We start from the raw sequence: 17,109 nt of genomic DNA, 5'->3' as shown, positions 1-17,109 counted from the left end.
TTTTTTCTGGAGGCTAAAGCTAACGGCTACACGGTGCCGGGCCTCAGTTCATGAACATATCAGTTCAAGAAAACACTATTTTACAAACTTTTCAGTTCTTTCATTTTTTCATTAAAACAACAGATTTGAGGTGCATTCTGTCCTGCAGTAGAGGTTTCATATGATGGAGCCACTGTTAGCCATCTTTATGGTGGTCAGTCTGTTTTAACACTGTTAGTTGGAAAACTAACATGAAGTTAAACAAGCGATTATCTAGAGCTAAGATACTGACTGCTCAAAACATATAGAAATGCTTTAAATAAATGTTCTGCTTACATCGTCTTTTGTCAGTCACATTACTTAAAGAGCCTGTCTGGATGTGCTTCTGAATAGAGGAAATAGTTTCTGAGCTAAAAATCATTTCTAAATTAAATTATGACCCTAAAGATCAGAATCGAATCGCGTCTCTAATGCCTGGTTTGGAATCGTCTCTTGATAATCTCAGAGTTAAAATAATGATCTACAGATCCAGATGCTGTTTTTATAATCTATCCACACTCAGTACAGAGATGCTAAACTGGATCATTTTTGTCAGTGTGCTCAAAATAACAGAAGAACTCTGCTTTTACAGGGACTCTTCACACACTGAGAAGCGCGATTGACTGGAAGACTAGAAAAATAATATTTCCACTTCTCTTCTTATTCATTATATCAGGCTCTGAGTCAGACCTGGTAACACCATCAAAGCATTTCTAAAGCCAGAGATCGTCGATCGGTCACAAAATTCTGATCATCATCTTTCTAGAAACAATAATAACTGGCTGATATTAAACGGTACCACTCACTTATTATATTTGACTTTTTATTCCTAAATTTTCAGGTGAAAAACATGTCAGAAAATGTATGAAATTTTTAGAGTATACCTCATAAACATCGTTTTGGGCCCACCGTGAAAATATGACTGACAGCTGAATCACTCAGGTTTACCAAAACAAACCCCAAAGCTGGGGCTCTGGCAGAGCAGCAGCCGAATTGCAGTTAAAAAGACGTCTTTTCTTCATCACTTTGAAACTTTTCTAATTTCCTGCCATCCTCTGCCTCCCCATGCTTCTGATCTTTTTGTGGACTCAGAGCTAATTGATCGCTGCAGTTCTCCTTATTATTCATGTACAATTACAGATGTGATAATGTGCTTAAATCCTTCTAAATGACCGTTCATGCCTCGCAATCGCTTTGAAGTCTCGTCCAAGTTCAAAAAATCTGCAGAAAAAAGGGAAAACACAAAGGCCAATCAGAGAGGCAATCTGCATAAACCAATCAGAGGAGAAGGGGGAAGACAAGGGGAGCTGTGCGTCCCCCTGCCTCCGCCCTTTATTTTTACGGAATATCAACTAAAGTCCATTAATTTTTTAAGCTGTATTTAATACATTTTGTTCTGAAAGTTTGGAGCTGTGAGTGCCGGGTGTTCCAGCTGACTGCATGAATATTAATGATGGTGTTACGATGATTAAAGAGGCTTCAAGTCAAATCCAACACAATCCGCCTGTGATCCGGCCCGCCGTCACCACACTGCCACCACGCCGCACATGAATTTAGATATGGACATTAAGCCAAGGATAGAGATGACACACACAGGATCCTCACCCCTCCTTCCACCGATACCCCCCGCCCCCTGCACCACATACACGTATGCTGAAGAGAGAACATACAGTAAGTATGATTCACAACATGGATCCTGTCATGAATACCACAGCTTCAGACCTGAGGTTCGTCCTGTTATCCTGACAGCCGAACAACACAACCAGTAGGCTTCACTTTCCATAGATAGGTTACTGAGACCAAGCAGTTATATATTTTCAGTTACATACAACCATTTAAATGTTTCTCCACTGAATGCATGAGGTTCTATAAACCAATCAATCTCCTGCTGGTTTGTTAGCAGCTGCATGATTCTTAGAACTCTTCAGTCATGGTTGGATTCTAGCTTCAAATATACAATCCTGATCCAAAGTTTAGCACTTATAATTATTCACACTTTAAAAGAAGCAGAATTATGTATTTTCCAGGCACATAGTGGCATTTATAGCACAATCAAGTAATTATGTTACTTTCAATTGTTCTAAAAATGTTGTATATATCGAATATGACTTTGTAGTTTAACACTTTGAAAATGGGCCTCTGTCTCTTTAAAAACAGCTGCTCTTTCTGAAACTCCACCTTCAGGAAGTCATCACAATATGGCTCCTCTGTTAACCCTTTAACAATATCTGAGAAGTAGCTTCTATAATGAGCTTAGCAGGACGGGGGTTCCACCAGGTGTTTGCCAATTGCTGCTGGCTAGTCTGAAGGAGCTGAGTGAGGGAGTCAGGGGGGAGGGCTGCTCTGTGGGAGAACCTTGGAAACTGCAGCTGTGAGGAGGAGCTGCGCCTTGAAGGCGGGGCTACATCCAACCAGGCATTTTGCACAGCTGAATGGTTGCCATGGGAATTAAATTATTTCTCAAACAAGCTTGAAAGAATCAGAGCAATACTTCAGGTATGTTTTTGATGACATAACATTATAAAACGATGTAAAGGTCAAAAAAGTCAAAACACCTTTAAATCAGGATCACCTATTTAGAGTTGCTTTTATTCTTAATAGCTAGAACAGTGGTTCTTAACCTTTTTTGAGGTACTGAATCCCCCAGTTTCATATGCACATTCACTGAACCCCCCTCCCCCCCCTTTTTACTTAAAGATAAACCTTTATGACATTTTAAAAATAAGTCATATTTACAATAAAAATGACTTTGTGCAACCTGTTTTGTTCACTTCATGTTTAAACAACTTCAGCACCCGATAAAGATTTTAACAGAAAACGCTGAAATCCACAGTGTATTTTTCCAATGTCAATGTATATTAAAAACAATAAGACTCTACAAATGCGCCAGCCGCCTGAGTGGAAAAAGACACAGCTAAACCTGTGATGCATTTCGATAAGGTCAGAAACGAAGGAAATTCTTCAGTGAGAATGTTTGTTTGCGCTTCAGATTCAACAATGTTTCATAGAAGAAGATAGATTCTCATCCACAAATGACCTTTAATAAAAGGTTAAACAATCAAAGAATCACTTCAAATTAAACTAAATAGTTCAACCTCAACATATTGTTACAGACTGAAATATTCATACATGTTGAAGTTTTAAAATTATACTACTATTATTGTTGTTATGCAACCAAAAAAATTTGTTTCTGACAGGAAATGAGATGTGGATCTGTCAAAAGATCATAAAATAACATAAACGGGGTTTCGATTTACAAAGAACTAAAATTATGGCTGTTTTTAATTGACGTTTTGTTCAATTTATCCCCTTCTAGAAAAAAATGACTGAAAACATCTTTATTGGTATTACAGGATATTTTGATGATTTATCACTGATGATCAGATATGCAGAATCCTTGTTCTCACAGTCTGACATCATAGCAGAACCAGCACTTCCTGTCTCAGCTCAGGGTTACATTTCAGAAGTCACACAGTCCCTACTGTGAAGTATGGAGGCGGCAGCATCATGATGTGGGGATGTTTAACAGAGAGAGGTTGATGCACTCTGCAAAATAGATGGCATCATGAGGAATATTGGTGAAAATGATGTAATCATACAAACAACAGGTTCTGGTTCCTTAAATAATGAAATAAGAAAATTAGCAAAAATAAATCCCATCATTGTAAAATTAATTCGGCCAAAGGAAACATTTCCAAATCAGTTTAACACATCATGAAATGTTTGAAACAAATACTTGAATTAAATACAACTGTCAGGTTAGTAACCGTTATATACTCAGCTACCTGCTGAACAGCGTTAAAGCTGTGAAAATAATGAAATATGTCCAGATTTCATGTAGTTCAGTTTATGTTTCCTCATACTGTTCTCACCAAAAACAGAAATACATGCAGACGATGGAGTTACCCTCCATCTCCTCTATAGTCCACTCTTTGTCCAGCTGCTATAGCATTAGGTATAATTGTAGAAAATGTGGCTGCTTTGTTCTTATGACAAAGAGATTCCTTCGAATCTTCTGATCCGAAAACACTTTTGTCGACACCAGTCATCCTCAAGGACACAGAAGTCTGGTTCTGATGAGGCAGAGGTTCTGGTTGGATAGAGGGTTAAAGGTGTGAAGGGCAGCGCTGGGTAGAATAGATGAAGGGTCAGAGTTCAACTTTTAGTACTTCTCAATGAATAGAAGTCAATGCACTGTTCTGAAAAAGCAAAGCAGAGAAAGCTTGCATGTGTGTGTGTGTGCATGTGCACCAGGTTCTTATGTCCTTGTGGGGATCTATTTCTGTCTACAATGTTGGGTTGTGGGGACCACTGCTCCTTGTGGGGACATTTTTTTGGTCCCCATGAAGGGAAATGCTGTTTTGGCAATAGAGACTGTGCGTGTGTGCGTGCATGTGTGTGTGTGAGTGCATGTAGACACTTTAGAGTTAGCGGCTAGGTTTACAGGTATGCTGTGGATTAAAGTTTTGGTTAAGGTTACAAACAAACTAATGGGGAGGTTAGGGGAGGTGTTTGGGTTAGACATCAGTGCAGTTAGTAAAATAAATGGAAGCCAATACAAAGTCCTAATATGGGTAGAAATACGAACTTGTGTGTGTGTGTGTGTGTTTGTATTTGTAGACCACCCACTTAGCAGATTAAAGACTGTTCATACAATCGTCTTCTCTCTCTCTCCTCTTATTCACTCTTTAGTCTGCTTTGGTCAATAAATTAAAGCTCTTAAACACACTGTGCATGTATAAAGTGTGTGTGTGTGTGTGTCCGTGTGTGTGTGCGTGTTCACATGTGTGTGTGCGTTCTCGATGAAAAAAGAACCTTTGATAGATCCCAGCTCAAAGGTCCTACACTTTTAAAGCTGACACCTGGTTTGTTTCGGATTATTAGACTTTATTTTTTGTGGACTGTTTCTGAACACTATAGGAACTATTTGTCGAGCCTCTCACTCTCTGGATCATACCAAGATACCGTTTTAAAAATGTTGTCATCATCTTTGACTCAAACGTCCTTTAAATTAGAGTTGGGATCTGGTAACATTTGGTCTTCTTGGATCAACAACAAGCTGAGGCAACAGGTCCATCCAATAACCAAGACTTCATTGTCCTCCATGCAGAATGTCCTATCTTGACTCACTGCACTTTGATTTTATTTGTGAGTGGAGAGCTGGGCTGGTCTCTGGTACAGCAATGGACCATCTCAAGTCTAACCTAAAGAGATTGAGATAGAGATTTCTTTATTTCAATAGATAACTTCTCATCAGAGCAGACAGAAGTCACATATGGGGTACCTCAAGGTTCAAATCTAGGACTCCTCTTATTTAATATCTATAAGCTCCTACTATCTTAGGTTATAACAAGAAATAAGATTAGTTACCATACGCATATGACACACACCTCTACATTATGAATCAATCCAAAATGGAATTTTTCAGCTGAACAGAAACAAAAATTTAATTATATTTGGCCCTAAAGAGGAACAATCTAGAGACAACGCACAGCTTCAGTTGTTACAGCTAGAAACTAGAGATCATGCTGAAATCTGGGTGCATTGATTGACTACAACCTAAACCTTCAGAGACACATAAAGACAGTTACAAAGTCGGCTTTCTATCACTTGAATAACATTTGTAGGATTAAAGGGTTTGATGTCTCAGCAAGATCTAGAGAAACTCATCCATGTGTTCATCTTTAGTCGCATTGATTACTGTATGGTTCTGCTCTGTTTACAGAACCAGAACCAAACATGGAGAAGCAGCATTCAGCTTCTATGCACCACAAATCTGGAACAATCTTTCAGAAAACTGCAAAACAACTCAAACACTGAGTTCCTTTAAATCTAGACTAAAAATCCATTTGTGTAGAGTTGTCTTTGATCAAGAAGAACTGAAAAAAAAATATTTCAGCCTGGATTCCAACCTTCCATTGCCTCTTCTTTTCAAATGATGTTTATTATTATTATTATTGTTGTTCATTACGTTCCATTTTCATCATGTACAGCACTATGAACTGGTTTGCTGCTAAAATCCATTATACAACTAAAGTTGACTTGGAATTTTGTCAATAATGAGAAAGTTATTGAACTATTGGATGTTAAAATATCCACTGTATGATGAAAAAAAGAAGAAAAGCTGAATTAGGTTGCAGAAGGATAAATTCAAAGCAGAAAGACAAAAACATAGTTCAGTTCTTTACATTTTCTTGATATCATGCAGCCCGGCTTCTGACCAGACTGGAAATAATTACCTACATTATGATTTCAGATTATCTGAACAAATGGAAGTTGTGTTTGCAAAAGAAAAAGAACAAAAAGGTTTTTAATAAATTGGTGTTAATTAAAATATAGGGTAAAGCCTATATTTTGGATCAGCACTCATGTGCCAAACAGACCGAGCCTTGTTTTATACCTGAACAGCGGCAGAATGTTTATGTGCAGAACAGAGTGTGGACCTGTGGTCCGCTGTGCAGCTTTAAAACCCGACAGCACAGCAGCAGACATGTCTGCAGGATTCCCTCTGAGGAGACGGGATAGCCCAACAGCTCAGGTGTTACGGTGCATTCAGGGACAACTTGTACACCGGACCGTGTACAAATCAAACAACTTCAAAGTGACAGCAACTTTTTTTTAATTCTCAACCAGCAATGCAAACTTACTGAAAAATTCCTAAATGACAACCTTGACCCTCTTCATGTGGTTGTATTACTGCATAACTTATATACAATATCTGCTGATTTTCATTAATCAACTGAAAATCTCCAGTCAGTTCATTACAAGCATCTCTTCAAAGCTCTAAAACATAATAAAATATAACTATTTTAGCCAATTTGAAAAATTCTTTCTTCACTACTGAATAAAAGTTAAACAGAAATTACTTCTTTTGATTATAGTGAGATTAAAACCAAGTCACGTACTAAAGCTGGGTTCCGTTTATTTTCATAATCAGGCTTACGCAAATGTCCAATTTTGATAATTTTTCTAGACAGAAACACGTTGAATATTGTTTACATTGCTGGTGTTGTTGCATCTAAAGAAAAATAACTTTTTAATCAAGACTAAAGCTGATGAGCTGAACCAACACATTCATTAAAAGGAGCAAACAGACAATGAATTTAATCCATGTCTGTTATATATTATAAAGTTTTAAATCTATGTTTCAGCTTAAACCTTTACAATACATAAAGGTATTTCTGAGCACCTAGAAATGCTTGTTAATTATTGTATTAATAGTTAAACTCAGAATAAGTGCTTCCATTTTTCCACAAATGCAAACGACCTTGGCTCTGTCTGCCTCACATAAACAAGACACCATTAATATACTAATGCTCCATCTCCCGTCGTAGCTAACCGACAGACGCCATGTTCCTGGACCGGGTTATAAAGTTGTAATTACAAATGTCATACCGATAATAACTACCTAATCCCATCCAAAAATCAGCCAGGTTCAACCTCACAGAATTCATCCCACAGTTGGTTTACTCCAGCTATGACCAGTCCTGAGATGCAGTTGCAGTTCCACTGTGCTGCCAGCAGGAGCAGCAGCAGTTAGAGTAGCAGGAACTCAACCTCAGCAGATGCTTGATAAAAGAGATCATTTAGAGATACTGAGAAACAACGGCCACAAAAACCTGAGAGAAACTTAATGTAAAAAAAATAAAAAAAGAAAGAAATCTGAAAAACGTGGTGTGCATTTCCACTCATCCCCCATGAGTCAATACTTTCGCTACAGGTTGATTAGAGGTTTTACACGTCTAGAAACTAGAATTTTGGCCTAATTTTGTTTTAAAAATTGACTTTATTTTGGCTACACTCAATCTTTCCCTCAACTTACACAAGCTCCTGTCCTCTACCCAGAATGTTGCCACCACCACTAGGTGTCACTGTAGGAATGGTGTGTTCAGAGTTGCTGTGTGGGGTTAGTTTTTCGTCACACTAAAATGACTTTTCTCCACATCGCCGCTGTAAAATCCAAAAACTATGAATCGGACTTCTTGTGACTTTTTTCCAGATTCCACCACCTGAGCAGTGGATCTCTGCAGCTCATCCAAAGTTAGCACAGGCAGCTCTTGTTGTCCTACATTCTAACTTTACTTTAAACTTCTCCACTTCCTCCCTGGTCTGTTGCTGGCCTGATTGGTCTCCATGGCGCTGCTCTCTGCCTGATGAACCTCAGAAGGCCAGAAACACAACAGCTTTATTTACATTGTTTACAGATTGGGTGACCTCTAAAGGCTACTGATAGATTTTATGAAGATGGTGGTGTCGAGATTTTTGTCATGTGGACTAAATTGTCAATAAGTTATAATTCAGATAAACTTATCAAAACAAACATGTAATATTTGAATGAAACAGAGTAACGATGTTATCTGGAAAAGGGATCTTGCTTTTACACCTTATTAAGAAAGGCTTATAGGTTCCTATAAGTTGGTTTTTAGGGGTCAACTCTTCTAGTTTGGTCAGCAATAAATGCTGATGGCTCAACAACAACAACTGGATATGATCCCTCTTTCTTCAAATATACTTGCTGTATAAAGTCACATTTAATAAAATGCTGCTCCCAAGTCTGCATTTTGAGTAAAAGCTGGTGAATGTTTGTGGTTCTTTTTACAATAAATTGAAAATTAAAGGAAAACTCATAGCTGATATTTCCAAATATTTTCTATCTGAAATAAAAATAAAAAATCTTCCTCGAAAACATTAAAAGGTTTCCATCGGCATCATTCGATCGCATTTGGGATTAACAAAAACCATTGAAAGGGCCAGAAATGCCCCCTAGGCTACTCTTTGAACAATTTGATTTATGGGGTTTCGGTTAAAAAGAGGTTGAATGGGATTTTTTGAGTATCATTATTAAATACATTTTAAAAACCATTGTACACAAAATCATGGAACGTTCCATTAAAACATATTCCAGGTTGACAAAATGTGAAACATCAACAATTCAGAGTGGAATATAAAACTAAACTATTTCAAAAGAGGGAAGCCCAGTTATAGTCACAGCAGATCACCTACGGTGTCAGCGTAATGCCGTTTGAAGGAGCACAGCGCCCCTACATGGACAAACTACTGCATTGCAGATCTGATGAGTTACAGTGAGATTGCCGTTGAAAACACGTGGGAATTTACCTCTGTACATATCCACCAGCGAGTCCCTGAGTTCCTTCTTGGAGGTCCATGATGGAGAACTGATGATGTTTGGATCCTCTAAACTCTTTTCTCTGAAAAACAAACAAAAAAAACAGAAAACACATTAGATTCACAATCATAATTCCAACACTTGAGTGTGACATACATTTTAAAACAGTACAAAACATGTCACATGTTCATTTGTAAAAAAAAATTTGAGACATCAAACATACCTGTAAGTAAAATATTTCAACAGCTATGATTTCAGAAATGGTCCAGTCAGAAGTTTAAAGCGCCTGACTGCTTGATGGTCCACATCATCCTCTATAACCTCCTCCAACTACATCAAACTACTCACAATATTCTCATGTTTGGCACACGGACTGAAAAGCAGCAAAGAATATGAGCAAACATTGACTTCCTGTCTCCTTAAAGTAACCAAGCATGGAGACTGGACCCAGTATGGAACAAACACAGACAGGTCAGACCAGTTCACCTTCCAGTAAGACTGGTCACACTGCCGGATGAATCAGTTCACTACGCTGGTCCCCAGCTATGCCATACACGTGATGACATTAGGTCACATGGACCCAGATACTTCCTGGATGTTGACTCTGTATCTCAGTAACTTAGAATTCTGTTAGCATATGGATCTCAGTCCATGCAGGTCAGATTTTCCAGTCCCTCTGGCTAAAGAAAAGAACCAAAAAAATCTAAAACATTTCAGTCTTCAGTCATGTATGTAAATGGCATAATGCATAATTGCTTTATTACATATTAAAACAAAATGCTGAAGTTCTTGGCCATTACATTACTGATGTCTAAACATTATCAGTGATGACTTCCTGTCATCCTTCATTTTTTGGTCACCAGGAGTATTTTATTCTGCGTTTGCTGCCAACAGATGAACCACAGAGAACACACCAGACAGGGTTTGGTTCTTACTCCAGCTGCTGCTGCAGATCACAGATCTTCTTCTTGGCTTTCTGCAAAGCAACCTGAACATCCACAGATCTGCTGCTGTAACTGCTAGACGCCATTACATGAAACAGACTTCTCCATGGCAACCACCCCCCGCCACCACACACACAAAACATCACAAAATACCACTTCCAGGTCACATAGAAGGAAGCTGGGCTGGGATTGGCTGAGAGCCGGTCCCGCTCAACTTTCAGGCTAAATATTAATGAGCTCACTGGATCGGAGCCATGTGACTCAGGTGTCATGTTCAGACACATTCCTCATCTTGTTTGACAAATTGGTGAAGGTTTGCCTGGAGTTTTTTCTGCCCAAAACATGAAGACTGGTTTAAGTAAAACATGACAATGTCTTGGTTTCTAAACAGTTTCTTCAGGAGATACAAGGTTTACTGGAAAGCTGTGGCACTCTCTGTACAACTCTTCCACATTATCTTTTGATGAAGGGACTCTATTGATGTATTGGTCAACCGTTTGTTGCCCAAAGAGCTCTGTACTGTGGGATCTGACCCCAAGATATTAACAGCTTGTTTGAATTGAACCCTCCACAGATCAGACTTGTTTGTCCGGAACATCCCAGAGATGCTGGTTTGGACTGGGAAGTGGGGAATTTGGATTATACATCAAAATCTCAAGCTCTTTGATGGGCTCCCTTAAACATTCTTGAAGCATTTTTAGTTTGCTGCAGGCAGCGTTGTCCTGCTATGAGAGACTGTAGCATTTAGGAAAGACCGTTTCTACGAATGGGCACACATGGATTGTAGTAATACCTTGGTTTTAAGAACCATCAACATGGACAGTAGGACTCAAGGATATCTAGCCGAACAACATCCATTCCATCACTGGTTATGCCCTCTAGTCTTTTCCCCATACTGCATCCTACTGTCTTTTGTTCTGGGTAAGTGATGAACTCCCTGGCGAAAACTTGATTTATCAGTTATCCACTTCTGATGTCCATGTGTTGGTTGTTGCAGCAGTGGGAGTGTTCTGCATGAGCACCGTAGCTGGTCTGGCTATGTAGACCAGTGTTTTCTAAAACTTTTCAACATTTTTAGCTACAGTAGATGGTTTCTAGGATCAGAACACACAGGCCAGCCTTTGCCAACTAAATGAATCTTGATGGCCGATGACCACGTTCACCTCTCTTCCTTCCTTGGACCAGTTTTCATAAATACCACTCCAGACTGGGAACATCCCGTTCCTTACAAGGGTTTGGTCACAATTTCACCCAAAACCCTCATTCCTTCAACAAACGATGCTTATATTCTGCCCAATATACCCATTGGTTAAAATCTCTCATCTTAAAGGCAAGGATATTTCACTTGGTTAAAGATCCACCCTGTCCTCATGACTGGATATTTGTTGTATGAGCTAAGATGAGAACAACTCCACAGGAGGAAATATGTCCAAATAACAAAATTAGGCAAACACAAGCTGACAGACAGAAGACAACCAATGAATTATTGGGAAGTTGTTTTTATTGATAATTAAAATAGACATTAGCTCAAATAACTAAAACACAAAAGATTCTCATCACATGTTTTTCTTCTCAATATCTTGAAGCAGTTTGTCCAGCAATGCAGCATCCACTCCGTGTTTCATCAAATATTGACCATTCAGGTGGAACACTGGTATGTCCCACTTGTACTTGTCCCACCACTGCCTGTTTTCTGGGAGACTGATGTCCACCTGCTGCAGGATAAACTACATGAAGCACAGAGAGACGGACAGGTCATCAACAGAAACCAAGGGTGGAAATAATTACAGTAGAGGTGACCGATTATTACATGGCTTTTACGATGGTCAAACAAAAGAAAAGCTATGGCTACCATGTGATAATGGGGATGAGATTAACTTTGAAAACCTTAAAACTTATCCACAGACCTTTGCTGTTTGAACTATATGGTTTGGAGGTCTGCAGTCATCAACTCTGTAGGAAGTTGGTGACGTCAGTATCCTCCATCTCTGGGATTTTACATGGTTGACCACTACGATTCCTTCCTCGGCCCTCAAGGAATCATAATCTTAAATGGGAATAATTGCAAATTTTCTGTATTGAACTGAAGCTGCAAAATAAATTGAACTGTGGTATATTTACTCAAGGTTATCATACATCCCATGTAGAGATGGACCGATCTGATAATAATGTCTATATCCATCCTGATATTTTAAAAAATTCTAGATGGGGCATCGGTGACAATGTGTGCAATCCATAAGAACAGATCTATTCAGTCTAATTCTATGCTTTGTAGTCTGAACAACATCAAGCTTTATTATTTTTTACATTATAAGAAGGAAGCAAAGAAGGTTTGTTGACGTTTATTTTTACATGTCTGACCAAGGTAGTCAACCTGTTGGTTAGTGAGTTTCAGTTTCTTTATCATTTATTTTTCATTGCCTGTTCTACTCCTAACTGCACTGACTGAACCAATGAAAGTTGTTTTCACATGATTGACCAGTTTTGTGAAGTTTTATTAAAGTGTGATGTACTGGTACATTGTTGGTAAATAAATTTGTAATTCAGTACATTTAAGACCTGTGTTTTAAAAAGCATGTTTTAAGTCAATTCATCTTGGTTCTTCCGTATCAAATTGGTATCAGCCGATGCTGAACCTCATATCTCTATGGGAAGTGAAAAAAAGTGGATTGGTGCTTCCCTACTCCCATGTCTACTGTGGCCTGGCCACTGAAACAGATTTGAGAGAAAACCAAATGTAGGTTGAGGAACATCAGAAATTAACTAGAAGATGGAAGAATTAAATCCTCACCCTGTGTTTGAATGGCTGCAGCAGCTCTTTAGCTTCATCACACAGTGGACACGGATCCTGCAGAGAGAAAAGTCAGTTTGAATTTATTCTTGTTTATAGGTCGTCTATAAACACTGTACATAAATACTAACAAGATGTATATATTTAACACCACTGAAGTAACAAACTAAATATTAGAGATGCACCGATCAGGGATTTTCTCAACCTCAAGTTTTTATAAAGATTGAACCAATTTTAGCTTGTCCGGTTTCTATAGTTAACAATCTAAATATTATTTATTTTATGTAAGCAGCCGAGGTGATTGTAAAACAGGGTCTTATGTAAAAAAAACATATAAAATGATTTATATTTCACATTTACACTGTCTGAGGGGGGCATTACTAACTGCAAACATCAGTCTCTGTGTCAATTAAAAAAAGATGTAGATCCTTACCTTGGCTAAAAGATTTCCAAAAAGCTGCCAACAGAAGAATCAAACAGAGTACCTTTGCTCCAATACATTCAGCCTCCCCTGGTTTCTATGGATACCAAATCACTCCTCCAATTCGACGAAAGCATACAAAGAGCTGTCCTGAGGTGGGAGGCCCAAATGTCAGGTAAGAATCGACCAAAACCGCAAAAGTTTCAAAAAGGTAGAGGAGCAAATTGACCAGTGTCAGTTCCAGTTATTGCTCTAACGGACCTGTTCTTCCTCTGCCTTGGTTTTAAAACACCAGAGTCAAACTTTCGGCTTTCGTCCCTCAATAACACCTTCCACATAGAAGAGTAGTGAGAGCAGCTCGACCCGGCAGGTTGGCTCAGGTATGGTGTCTTTTCTGATTGGAAAAAAATAATCAGATTTTTGAGTTTCCAACCAAACTTTCACCAATCAGTTTGGTGAAAGTGGGCAAAAATAAATAAATAATAAAAAAATAATAAAAAATCTTCCGATTCCAGTCGGTAGCCAATGTCACGGTGCATCTCTAATAGAAATGTTGCTTTCTATTATGAATGGGAAAAAATACCCTTACTCTGTGGGGTGAAATGAGGCATGTTGGGTTTTGTGACGGTGTTACCTTTGTGAACAGAGTGAGAGTAGGTAAAGATCTGGATGAAAACATCCTGCAGAGCTGCAGAGCAGGACGGCCACACAATGTCCTGTGCATAGACATCCTGTCTGAGAACAGAGATGTTAAAGGGGTTAATTCCAGGCAGGAGGCAATGCTCTTGAATTTTTACACACTGAACCAAGCTTCCTACAAGACCTGAATGAACATTACATTTGCAAAAAGTTTCTGGTGAGATTTTTGGGTCAGTGTTCTATTGAGGAATAAATGGCTGCCATGTTTCAAACACCTCAGGATTTATTTGAGGTGCTATCAGTGAAGTTCATCCTGCTACGAGTTCCACTCATAGCAGGATGAACTTCACTCATAGCAGAATGTTTGGCAGCTGGCGCAGGTTCACCATGATTCCTCCAACATACAGTTTAGCAATGTGGGGCAGTGGGGGAACACTCAATCTTTCTGTAATTGGGGCATTAATCTTTTTAGACATTTGTCTTGGTCAGAGTTCTAATCCATCAGTGGATCTACTGGGCTTTTGCCCAGTAGATCCACTGGGCTTTCACAGTACCCAGGTAGTTCCTAAACAGCCTAACCAGTACTGTTTTATTTGACGTGACTGGCGTCTTCTAGATCTTGGCAAAGTGGTGATACATCCTATAGTTTTGAATATCCATCAATCCATCACCCACAATCACTTCTAGTCATATTTTTCCACATATCCAGGATCAGGTTCAAGGATAACGGGTCCAGGAGGAAAAGACAACATCCCTGTCAACAACAACACTCTCCGTCAACAACAACACTCTCCAGTTCATTCTTGGGGCCAATGCAAAGAAGCAGCAGCTCAACTCTGAGCTCTAGTGTCCTAAGATGTCTGGCACCTCTACAGATGAACCTCCTTTCAGGCACCAACATCCAGGATCTTGTTCACTGTACATGAGTGGGAACATAAATAGACTGGAAAATCAAAAGTTTCACTTTTGGTCAGCCATTCCCTCATACAAACAAACCAGAACAAAGCCTGGATTACTGCAGACCGAGACAGAAACCATCAGTTCATCTCCCACTTCAATCTACTGTCACTCAAGAGCAAGAAAACAAGATACTTAAACTCCTCCACCAGAGGGAGCAGCCCACCTTTATCCAGTCAAGAACCATGGCCTCAAACTTAAGAGCAGCTCCAGTGTACACCGAAGGTCATGGTCTGAAGACGGCAACAGAAACACACCATGTGCAGAAAACAGAGACGACACCCTTATGTTCTCACACCAGACACTCTCCTCTCTACAGTTGCGCCTTGAGATCCTGTCCATGAACCCCCAGGAGACAAGGGACACACACACACACACACCCGGAGGAGTCCATCACACACAGGGAGCAATTTGACTACCTGTTGAGAATACAGCACAATTCTTGCTTTGGTTTATACAAGGAGAAGTTAGCCTAGGTCCAGGCTCTGTCAGGTTAAAGAACATTCTGGAACCTTCAGTTCTAGTTATTTATGTGGACTGGAGAAAAATCCAGTAAGAAAGATTGTATTAAGTATGATAAATGCTCTACACACACCCACACACTTTCTGGTGACACCAGTCAGATTAAATTACCATTACAGTATATTGTTGTCCCAGAAATAAATAAAAAAATCTAAAATCAAACAAATACATAGTGTCAAAAAGTCTTAGTCAAAGTTCCAGATGCAGTGTAACATTTACTGAAAAAAAAAATATATAAAAGATGTTATATTCTTTTATTAACGCTGCATTGACAAACAGCTCAGTCCTTTGAATTCATGAACAGATATTCTAACCGGCCATGTTTAGGAGGGGTGGCCGATGTGACAGGCAGTAGCATGAAGTAGCATGGAGATCACTTATTGATCCTCATTTACACTCCAATGCACCAGCACAGTATTCTGGAATTAGCCATGCATGTGCTGTCAACAGGCTGGCCAGCTCTGACACAGATCCCATCGTCCAACATCATTAAACTGCGAGTGGAATTCAGATCAAGAAGAGGAAAAATTTATTAATTCAAACAATGTTGAATGGAATTGTGATTTCTTTAAGCCTGCTTTGTGTTGTCAGGCAATTAATTGCCGCCAATTGCTGCAGCAATTTATCTGCCACAACAATTAGTGTGGCAGATAAATTGAACCATGTTAAAATGTGATTAGTCACATTTCATTATTGATTTTAAATTATATTCCACATAGGATCAAGTTGGTTTGGATAGCGTTTTTACGTAATAAATACAACTTTAGATTTACTAAGTTAGTTCTGATATAACAGTTTAATTGCCAATATGATAAAAGTGAGACGAAGAAAAATAGCTGTTTTACTTATTTGCATTATTGTTGTCAGCATTATTTGGTCTGTATTTTTGGTTGAGTTTGGACCCAGGCAGCAGATGAACGTCTGGAATTCCTTCCAACCAGCTCTGTGGTTGGAATGATTCCTGCCCACCAGCAGCTGCAACAGCAATGAGAGTCTAAAAAGTCCGTTAACTGCAGATTCGTTCGCAGAATTAGGCTTGTGTTAACGTCGTTTGTGTTTTTCTGCCACATATTGAAGCAGCTGACTGAGCGCCTTCCAGCAGGAGCGATTTCAGAACTGTTGTAGTTTAACGGACTGAAATTCACCTGGAGGTTTGTTTCAGTCACGGTGCTTTAAGCAACAGTTTCAGGATGGAGACAGACTGGAACAGCTGTCGCGAAATACCTTCTCTGTCCGGTTTTACACACTAACTGCTGGGTCAGGAAAGTCACCGGAGTCAGCTGCGCCTCTTTTGGAGCCACAATGGCTGCAGGACTCTGCTCTACTCGGGTCCACAGCTCACAGTCAGAGGAGCCTGCCCGGTGGAACAACAGCAGCGGCGGCTGGAAAGCTTTTACCTGCTTAGTGAGGTCCTTCCTCTGCTCTCTGTCTGCTGCCAGCGGTGTTTGGAAACGTGATATACCAACAACCCATGCACGGCCACATGGAGAAGAAGAAGAAAAGCAGAACGAGTGTTCCACAGTGAACGACGGGCTCCCTCTGCTGGCCTTAAAAATCACAATATGAGCGAGGAATTAACCGGTGGGTCATTTTGATTGAAATTGTGGACTTTATTTTCACTCGTGGAGTATTTTCAAGAAATAATTAGACAAAATGACTTTTTTAGGGAGCAGCCAGGTGATTTGTTATA

General features: G+C 39.4%; 2 protein-coding genes across 4 annotated transcripts in view; both read right to left on the bottom strand.

Moving 5' to 3' along the window:
* Nucleotides 1–16,835, bottom strand: part of mipol1 (mirror-image polydactyly 1) — a 54,883-nt gene extending 38,048 nt beyond the window's left edge. The window contains exons 1-2 of one of the 2 annotated variants that reach the window (XM_088002449.1): nt 16,817–16,835; nt 9,136–9,227 (exon numbers count right to left, since the gene is read on the bottom strand). In XM_088002449.1, the coding sequence (XP_087858575.1) occupies nt 9,136–9,145 (10 nt within the window). In that variant the 5' untranslated portion in view covers nt 9,146–9,227; nt 16,817–16,835. Of the gene's footprint in view, nt 1–9,135; nt 9,228–9,368; nt 9,611–16,816 lie in introns of those variants that run through there. The other variant, XM_088002448.1, reaches the window with a different exon arrangement.
* Nucleotides 11,573–16,957, bottom strand: cunh5orf63 (chromosome unknown C5orf63 homolog). Of its 2 annotated transcripts, none has more exons than XM_015012875.2 (4): nt 16,817–16,957; nt 13,936–14,036; nt 12,881–12,937; nt 11,573–11,816 (listed from the first exon to the last, which is right to left on the bottom strand). In XM_015012875.2, exons 2-4 carry the CDS (start codon nt 14,029–14,031, stop codon nt 11,646–11,648), a joined length of 324 nt encoding a protein of 107 aa, XP_014868361.2. In that variant the 5' UTR covers nt 14,032–14,036; nt 16,817–16,957; the 3' UTR covers nt 11,573–11,645. The 2 variants fall into 2 exon arrangements, with proteins under 2 accessions (XP_014868361.2, XP_014868363.2); XM_015012877.2 differs by having other exon boundaries at nt 13,936–14,032; nt 16,817–16,895.
* Nucleotides 16,958–17,109: the final 152 nt, after the last annotated feature.

This window comes from Poecilia mexicana, unplaced genomic scaffold, assembly GCF_051168715.1.
Source record: "Poecilia mexicana isolate PSO_F unplaced genomic scaffold, ASM5116871v1 scaffold_22, whole genome shotgun sequence".
Classification (NCBI taxonomy): domain Eukaryota; kingdom Metazoa; phylum Chordata; class Actinopteri; order Cyprinodontiformes; family Poeciliidae; genus Poecilia; species Poecilia mexicana.
This window is presented reverse-complemented; position numbering and strand designations above follow the sequence as displayed.

Excerpts from the sequence above, each read along its gene's own strand:
- cunh5orf63 (XM_015012875.2), bottom strand. The coding sequence starts at position 14,031 with ATGTCTATGCACAGGACATTGTGTGGCCGTCCTGCTCTGCAGCTCTGC. Across the intron at positions 12,938-13,935 it reads CTCTCACTCTGTTCACAAAG|GATCCGTGTCCACTGTGTGA; the intron begins GTAACACCGTCA and ends TTCTCTCTGCAG. Across the intron at positions 11,817-12,880 it reads TGCAGCCATTCAAACACAGG|TTTATCCTGCAGCAGGTGGA; the intron begins GTGAGGATTTAA and ends TGCTTCATGTAG.